This window comes from Octodon degus, unplaced genomic scaffold (genome assembly GCF_000260255.1).
Source record: "Octodon degus isolate 3935 unplaced genomic scaffold, OctDeg1.0 scaffold00026, whole genome shotgun sequence".
Taxonomy (NCBI): domain Eukaryota; kingdom Metazoa; phylum Chordata; class Mammalia; order Rodentia; family Octodontidae; genus Octodon; species Octodon degus.
In genome coordinates, this window is record NW_004524602.1 from 1,163,505 (window position 1) to 1,172,278 (window position 8,774).

Here is an 8,774-nt window from a genome sequence, read left to right on the forward strand (position 1 = left end):
AAAAAAAAAAAAAAAAAAAAAAAGAAAGAAAGAAAGAAAGAAAAAAGAAAAGAAAACAGAAAAGGGTAAGAACTTTATGAAGGGGATGGTCTCATGTTTGAAGCCATAGGATAATTTGTTTTCTGTTCATTTTAGAAAGGCATTGCCTAGCCTGGTGGTGCATGCTTGTAATCCTAGCCCTTGGGTTGCCAGTTCAAAAACAGCCTGGGTTGCAAAATGAGCTCAAGGCCATCCTGAACTGCATAGTGATGCTCTCTCTCTAAAGACAAAAATCAAAATAAAAAAGGAAGAAAGAGAAAGAAAGAAAGAAAGAAAGAAAGAAAGAAAGAAAGAAAGAAGAAAGAAAGAAAGAAAGAAGGAAAGAGAGAAAGGAAGGAAGACAAGGCAAGTCAAGCACCCATGAATGGTCAAGGGGCTCTCACTGGCCTCCAGTGTCTGCAGAACCTAAACCCACACACAACTGTGCAGAAGGAAGGAACTGAGAACAATATTCCGTTTTCTTGAGGGGGTGGGGTAAGGGAAGGCATGAAGTCAAACAGGCTCTGGTGACTGACAGTTCCTCTAATTTGATTGGAGAAACACTGCTGAAGGGATGCACAAGGTCTTCTGGCCCTTGTGGTAAGAAGCTCACCTGTGTGCCTAGGAGCTGACAGTCCTGCTCTGGTGAATTGATTCCTTTTGGATCTCAGTTTTTTCTACTTCCTTTGGTCTCCTTCCTTCCCAACTTGCCCAGCCTGCAGCTTTTAGACGAAAAACAGAACTAACAGGCAATGCCAGAAGGCTCCAGGCTGACTCCAGGTAGCCACAAGCCCAGGGACCTGGACCACACTGTTTGGAAGCACAGCCAGGCCACGGGGATCTAGCCCAGGTTCCCCCTTCTGGAAAGATGGGGAAAATGCATCTTTCCCCATAGCTGTAAACACAGCTCTGCCCCAGGGCCCACTCTTCTCCCAAGATCTAGGTTTGGTTTGCTCTCCTCAAAACTACCTATGCTGCTATGTGATAGCATTTGAAAGGAAACAAAGGCACTCTTTTGTTTTAAAGGTTCATTTGCCCTCATTTGGGCCTCTAGTCCCTGGTGTTTGGGAGGTTGAGGCAGGAGGATTGCAAGTTCCAGATCAGCCCAGGCATCTTAGCAAGACTCTGTCTTAAATTAAAATATGAAAAGGACTGGAGATGTAGCTCAGTTGTACAGCACCCTTGGGTTTAATCCCCACTACTGGATGGAGGAATACACACATACATACATAGAGCTAATGTGTCTGCTTTTTCTATAATGACACCCTGTGGTCCTTTTAACAGAACTCTCACAGCCACTCCTTACCACATGATTCCCCAAGGACAAGAGTGCTACAAATGAGGGGTTGGTTTGTTTTCCTGCAGGATGACCTCAGTAACCTTGGCCTATGTCTGGCCACTCAAAACAAAATAACCAACAAAACCACTTACAACTGGATAGACTCAAGTGCAAGCTTACAGCCCTTCTCATGGGGGTCAGGCTCTGAGTCTAATTCCTCTTCTTACTAATGGAGGTTATTGCTTATTGATTTCGGCTCTCCTGAAAGACCACAGAAGGGTGAGGATGGTAGACTAGGTAGCTATGCCTTGATGCCTTGGAGGCATAGCTGTCTTTTGGACTCAGCCTGGGTAATCATAAGGGCCCTGGGCTTTAGAAGGGCCCTGTGCTTAGTTGAATGTTGTCACAGTTGTCTTCAGATTCTTAATGATTTTTGAGCATTGGGTCTTGAAATTCTGTTTTGCACTGAAATTTGCAAATTCTGTGGCCAAAACTGCTCAGGCGATTGGGCACTTTACGTGGGACCCCACTTGACTGCTCAGCACAGGATCTGTGTAGCAAGTGCTCCAGTGTCAGTGAAGAGAACAGGTCCCCACTGTCCCTGTCTCATGGACATATGTGTACTAAGAGGGAGTCTGAGGTGGGGAGGCAGGCAAGGTGCAAGAGACGATAGGGAGCCTCAGCCCTGGACAAAAGAGATTCCATAGAGACTCTGGCAGGAAAAGTTCTGCTCGGTTTGGGGGCCTGGTTCCCAGCTTGCTCCTTTCCATGATAGTTCACAGGGGACCCAACCCTGGTACTCTTCCTGATGACCACACTGGAAACTGATGCTCCTCCAGGTAGCACAGCTTTCTCTGGATTGGGTGGAGCATGTGCAGTGGCTGCATCACTGTGAGTTCTAATCCTTCCTTGCACCAGTACTGAGCTCTAGCAGGACAGCCACTCGCAGCCAGTTTGCCTGGATATGTTGGAGGATGGGACCAGAAAGTGTGGACATAGAGCCCCTCAGCAGAGACCCCTAAGTGCTGGCTGGGGTGATGGGGACACTGGAGGTGGTCCCAAGGTGAATCCACAAAAATAGAATGTGAAGATCTCCAAGTGAGGGAAAAGAGGAAGGCAGGGGAGCCAGGAAGGAGGCTCAGTGTGTGTGTGTGTGTGTGTAGGGGGGGAGCATATAAGTATGGCTGTGTGTGCGCGCGCGCGCGCACACACACACACACACACACACACACAGACACACACAAAGCCCATTCTGCTCTACACCATAAGCAGGAAGGGTGAGACTGGCTCCTCCCTGTGGCTTTGATCTGTCAGAAGTCTTGGAGTCTCTTGCCTTTCTAGACTCCTGACTCTATAGGAGTCTGGAGGGAAAGAAGGGGAAAGGGAAAGGTGGGAGGGCTAACAAAGGATGAAATGATAAATGCCACTCACCACTCGGCTGGCTTCCCTCGCAACCCTTTTCCTCCAGGCTGACAGGTTTCCTGCTTTTTCTTTGAGGTCCTTCGCTCTGTTGGGAGAGACCAGTGCTCTTCTGTTCTCTCCAGGACCTTTGTAAGCAGCCTTCTGTTGGGAGAATTGTGGACCCTGAGGAGGCTGCGGTGATGAGGGGTTGGGACAAGGAATCTGGAGACTCCTGCTCCTTCCATCTCCCAGGAGGAGCTGGAGCCCGGCGCTTGCTGTGTGAAGCAAGGCAGAGCTGAGGCGCTCAAGCTGCTGCTCCCAGTCAGGACTCATCATGGATACTCTGAGGCCCGAGAGAGGAGGCTCCCAGGTCTCCTGAGTGCTGCGGCTAGAGGGATCCCTCAGAGGGGATTCTGGGAGTCACTAGGAGGTAGAGAACAGGGAAGGGCCACATCAAAGACACCGTGGGACTTGGAGGCAGGGAACTCTTCCCCTAGCACTGGACCCCTGGGGGTGGCTCTGACCGGACACCCACGAGGAGGGAACTTGTAACTGGTTTTACAGAAAAGAAAGAGGGTGAGTGTTGGACCACACCTTGCGAATCTTCAGTGGCACAGTGAGAAAAGCAACAAGGGACGGAGTTAGCGTCACCTCTGACCATGCCTCACGCTGGCAGTCACTTCCCATCTTGCCTGTTCCCTCAAGACTAAGTGGGTTTGACACTGCCCACCCAAGATGTGGCAGGAAAGACCTAGGGCATGAGACAGCACAAACGCTAGTTCCTGACCTAACTCCTGACCAGGAGTAGCCACTCTTCATGAGCTCTGCACCATTTCATAGGACTAGATTTCCTGGCCAGGAAGGAGCTTCAGGGGCAAAGGAGACATCGTCGCAGTTCTTCCTGGAGCTTAGGACTCCTGGCCACAGGAGCTCCTCAAGTACTGATTTCTTGCTCGTGGTGGGGTAGCAGGGGTCAAAACGGTGGTGGGAGCCACGCCTGGCCCAGAGGCACCAAAGCAGGCAGGAGCCCAGCCAAGCCAGAAACACCTCACACTCCCCACAGGAGCTTACACAACAGTGTCCCCCCAATCTAGAGCTGGATCCATCTTCACAGGACTTCCAAAGCACAGTGTACTCCACGGTACAGCGCTTGCACCAGAACCCAGGCTGGCACACTGAGCAGGGAAGGTGCGTGAGGGCAGAGACAGCCACAATGATAAGGATCAAAGTTAACAGGCATTGAGGTATTATCCTAAACCGTGTCCTGGAATAATTTGGTTGATTCTTACACAGTAGAAAAATCTATGAGGAAACTCAGGGAAGAACTGAAAGGTGCTGCCTGAGGTTACACTAGTGGCCTGGCGCACGTACGGGCAGGGATGGTCTCTGCTTACATTCGTTCAAGCGGAGCAACCTGCTTGCCCCTGACCGTGGCGCTCACTCGGGTGAGTGCTGCGGGCCAAGAATGTTAGACGCGGCCCAGGGCGAAGCAGTTGTAGTCTAAAGAGATGGGGCCAAAGAAAAAAGTAGAACCTTTCGAGCTGGCTGCGGTGGCCCAAGGCCCGCGGGTGCCCATGTCAGTGCCCGCCCGGTGGGCCCCCAATTCTTTCTCGCAATCAGGGTGTGGACTCAGAGCGGCGCCAGGCGCTCAGGCGGGCTCAGGGACCCAGGCAGGAGAACACGGTGTCCTCCACCTTTCAGTGGGAAACAGCCGCAGACACTGAGCAGGTAGATGTACTTTATAACGGGTGGGTTATAACACTTCCAAACAAAACCCATCGTGGTTATTTATTTATTTTTGACAGAGAATGCGCAAGGCCTCATTCCTAAGGACCGAGGAGCCACTAGGCAGACAGTAAATCACCCGGCACCACGTTCGTTTCTGGGATTCAGGCTGCGTTCGTTTGTGAAATGAAACAGCAGATTTGTGAAAACCGTTTATTCTGGACAGAGACCCACACTGGACCCCAGTAGCGCTCTGGAAGGTGCCGCAGGTTAGGGTGGGGAGTCGGTGCACATTAAAAACGAAATCACAGGACGAAGAAAGAGGAAGAGCAGAAAAAAAGTGCAAAGAAGAGGTGAGCCCCAGCCGCGGGAGCACAGGACCTGTCCCTTAGGAGCTGGCTCTGCGTCCCGGGCCACCTACCTCCAGCTCGAGGCTTCCTAGGGCGGGGCGGCGAGACCCTGGACAGAGTCCATCCAGACCCGGTGGTCAGCCCTACCTTCCGCTAGCTTGGGCTCTGAGGACAAAAGCGCACAACAAGAGAAGGTTCCCGGGTGGGACCAGAAGGGCCACGTTCAGCGGATCCCCTTCCCTGAGCTCACATCCCAGTGGAGATTTTTTTATTTAAGAGATGAGAGATTTAAAGCCGAGCGCCGGGCGCCCACTCAGCCTCCATTCCCGCCCCAGTCCCCGCAGATGCTTAGCTCCCGGGTCCTGGCTGCCAGGGGTCCCTGTAGTTTCGGGGGCGGGGCTGCGGCCCATTGTTCATGCACAGCCAATCAGAACTCTCCCACTTGAGGCCAGCCAATCCTGCTGTGCCCCCGCCTCTCCCACCCCGCCCATCCGGGGGTCTCCCGCCCCCGCCCTGGCCGGGGGCTGTGCGTGCTGACGTCACGCGCGTGCGGGCCGGTGCGGACTTGCCTCCCGGCTGGCTGGGAGTCAGTGCGCGGGAGCCGAGCTGCGCGACCTTAGTCCTCGGCCCATCCACGCCGCTCGCCTCGCTCTGCATGGTGGATCTGCTTCTCCAGTGTCCTTTCCCGGGTGCTATGGGGGACCCCTCCAAGAGTGAGTCCCCTACGTGCGGGGAGGGGGGTGCGTGATGCGCAGCATCCCGAATGCAGAGGCGTGATCGACGGATCCTACAAGTGGCTTCCGTCGGGCACCAGGGAGGAAACCCTCGAACTCACCTCTCTGAGGGCTGCTGCTCCCTGGTGTCCAGATTTATCTTGGACCGGGCTGGGGTTCTGCTGTCTTGCTTGGAGGTGGTTGGGTCTGGCTCAGGGTGCGGGTTTTGTTTGCTGATGTTTTGGTTTAAAAGCTCGAGACTTGTCTGGCGTGGTCTGGGATGTTTGGACTGCGGGTGTCCGCGGCGATGCTAGTGGCTCTCAGTACCCCTCGTCCGGTTTGGGTGGTCACCGACACAGCGGCCCTGCGCCGACCCCCGCGCTTTGGAGACGAGCCTTCTATAGACCCTCGATTTGGGTTTTCGTTCTGGACATCACGGGTCCTTGGAAAGCTCGCCTTCCCTTTGGTCGCGATGATGGGTGAGGGAGGAGAAGCACAAGCCACAGGGCCGGGCCGGGGTTCTGACCTGGCGCCTTGCACTCCTCTCAGAGAAGCCCGGGACGGCTATGTGCGTGGGCTGCGGGAGTCAAATCCACGACCAGTTCATCCTGCGCGTGTCGCCCGACCTCGAGTGGCATGCTGCCTGCCTCAAGTGTGCTGAGTGCAGCCAGTACCTGGACGAGACATGCACGTGCTTCGTGCGAGACGGGAAGACCTACTGCAAGCGGGACTACGCGCGGTGAGCCGGGTGGGTGGAGGGAGGTCCGCGCAGCAGCCTCGCCACGGGGTGGGGACCAGGCCGCGCTCACCCGCGCCCGCCCGTCCACAGGCTCTTCGGCATCAAGTGCGCCAAATGCCAGGTGGGCTTCAGCAGCAGCGACCTGGTGATGCGCGCACGCGACAGTGTGTTCCACGTGGAGTGCTTCCGCTGCGCAGTGTGCAGCCGCCAGCTGCTGCCCGGGGACGAGTTCTCACTGCGGGAGCACGAGCTGCTGTGCCGCGCCGACCACGGGCTCCTGCTCGAGCGCGCGGCTGCCGGCAGCCCGCGCAGCCCCGGCCCGATCCCTGCAGCCCCGCGCGCCCTGCACCTGCCAGGTGAGCCGGCCGGCTGAGCGCGAGGGCCGGGGCGCTGCTCTGGAGCTGGCAGAGTGCCTTCCGCGCGATTCCCGCGGTGACTCGTGTGTGCCGGGAGTCGCCAGGGTTCGGGGGGTGTAGGGTACACGGTACCTGGAACAGCAGATGGATGGCAAGGGGGAGTCTTGAGTGCAATTTGCCGGGGTCCTTGCGGTTCATTAACTCCGCTCCCATGCGGGAACCCCAAGGCCATCGCCGCCCGGGACAGGGGCGTTTTGGGTCCGATCGGGTTTGGATCGCGAGTCCAAACTTGTGCTGCCCGGGTCGCGGTGTCGGCTCAGGAGGCGCCAAGAGATGGTGGAGTAGAGCCAGGCAGGCGGAAAACAGGGACCGAGACCTCAGCCTAGGTGGCAGATTCGTAGGCCGGGCTCCGGCTCCTCGATGTGGATCAAGGAAGGCTGGCCGCTGCTCGTGGAAATTATAGAAATTATTCAGACCCTGAAATGTCTACGGCAGACACATCAAGATGGTGCAGACCAGGCCAGGGTTGGAGCCGGGCACCGAGTGCAGACGGCCTCAGATCCCGGAGGTTCCTGTGCTGTTTCCGGGTTGACCGAGAACAAGGGGAGCCCCGAGGGAGGAGGCTGGGTCGGGTCGGGCCGGGCCGGCGGGAAGGAGCCGACCTAGGGCTCGGGAAAGGCCTGTCTGGGAACGCGGAGCCCAAGGAGGTCAGCGGCCTTGCAGGCCCCGGGCCCGGGACGAAGCCTCCATCCCGGGTCGCGCGGCCTGTGATCTCCCCAGAGTCCCCGCCGCTTCCTGCCTGGTCCTCGGAAACCCAGATTGCTTCCAGGGGCTTTGTGGGCTGGGAGGGTGAGCCGCTCAGGTCCAGCGCGGGAGGAGGCGCGGCGGGGAACCGGGAGGGGCGAAAACGCAGGCTCCCGGAGCGCGAAGGAAAGGGAACGAATAAAGGGGAACGAAGCCGGGCGCAGGGTCCCGGGACGCTCACTGGGCCCCGCTACCCCTTCCCGGCCCGCCCTACTCGCAGACCCCGCGCCTGGCCGGCAGCCCGCCCTGCGCCCGCACGTGCACAAGCAGGCGGAGAAGACGACACGGGTGCGGACCGTGCTGAACGAGAAGCAGCTGCACACGCTGCGGACCTGCTACGCCGCCAACCCGCGGCCCGACGCGCTCATGAAGGAGCAGCTGGTGGAGATGACCGGGCTGAGCCCGCGCGTCATCCGCGTCTGGTTCCAGAACAAGCGCTGCAAGGACAAGAAGAAGTCCATCCTCATGAAGCAACTGCAGCAGCAGCAGCACAGCGACAAGACGGTGAGGGCCGGTCCGGGCTTCTGCGCCCCTTCCCCGGGAGGTCGGGTTCTGCACCCCCAGGGTGAGGTCCTGGCCAAGTGAGCAAGGGTTCCCTGGGCCCAGGTGTCCTAACATTGTGGGCCGAGGCGGCGGCCGGGGATCTGGAGCCCAGGTGGCCTGGTCGCGTGGCATGACTGAACTTTGGCTGTGTGTCCCTGCGCTTGGCTTGGTGAGAATGCTTAGTCTCGCGCTCTGCCAGGCCTCGCCATCCTTCTTGGTTTTGACCCTGCAGGTTTGGGGACCCTGGCGGGGCAGGGCTCGGCTCTTTCGCGTTTGCATCCACATGTGCAGTGCAGGTCGCGCTCAGGGCTGGGGTCCAAGCGTCCAGGGTCAGAAAAGGCTTCACCTTCACCGAGCCCTCTCCTGCAGAGCCTCCAGGGCCTGACCGGGACCCCGCTGGTGGCCGGCAGCCCCATCCGCCACGACAGCGCCGTGCAGGGCAGCGCCGTGGAGGTGCAGACGTTCCAGCCGCCCTGGAAGGCACTCAGCGAATTCGCGCTGCAGAGCGACCTGGACCAGCCAGCCTTCCAGCAGCTGGTGAGGACCGAGTGGGGACCCTCTGCTAGGCCAGGGGAGTGGGAGGGCGTTCGCGGTTGGGGGAAGTATGGGCGCCTGGCTTGAAAAAGCAGAGTTGAGGCTTCGGGGAACTTGACCTCAGCTCGGTAGGGGCGGGGAGGGGCGACAGCCCAGGCAAGCCCTCACTGCCCTCCTGCGTCTCCAACCGCCCAGGTCTCCTTCTCCGAGTCTGGCTCCCTGGGCAACTCCTCAGGCAGCGACGTGACCTCCCTGTCCTCGCAGCTCCCGGACACTCCCAACAGTATGGTGCCAAGCCCCGTGGAGACGTGA

The 8,774-nt window shown here is 57.8% G+C and overlaps 1 protein-coding gene across 1 annotated transcript; it reads left to right on the top strand.

Moving 5' to 3' along the window:
* Positions 1–5,428: 5,428 nt before the first annotated feature.
* Positions 5,429–8,774, top strand: Isl2 (ISL LIM homeobox 2). The gene is made up of 6 exons (XM_004628706.1): positions 5,429–5,486; positions 6,036–6,225; positions 6,316–6,581; positions 7,606–7,889; positions 8,298–8,465; positions 8,658–8,774. Exons 1-6 carry the CDS (start codon positions 5,429–5,431, stop codon positions 8,772–8,774), a joined length of 1,083 nt encoding a protein of 360 aa, XP_004628763.1.

Excerpts from the sequence above, each read along its gene's own strand:
- Isl2 (XM_004628706.1), top strand. The coding sequence starts at position 5,429 with ATGGTGGATCTGCTTCTCCAGTGTCCTTTCCCGGGTGCTATGGGGGAC. Across the intron at positions 6,226-6,315 it reads TGCAAGCGGGACTACGCGCG|GCTCTTCGGCATCAAGTGCG; the intron begins GTGAGCCGGGTG and ends GCCCGTCCACAG. Across the intron at positions 8,466-8,657 it reads AGCCAGCCTTCCAGCAGCTG|GTCTCCTTCTCCGAGTCTGG; the intron begins GTGAGGACCGAG and ends CCAACCGCCCAG.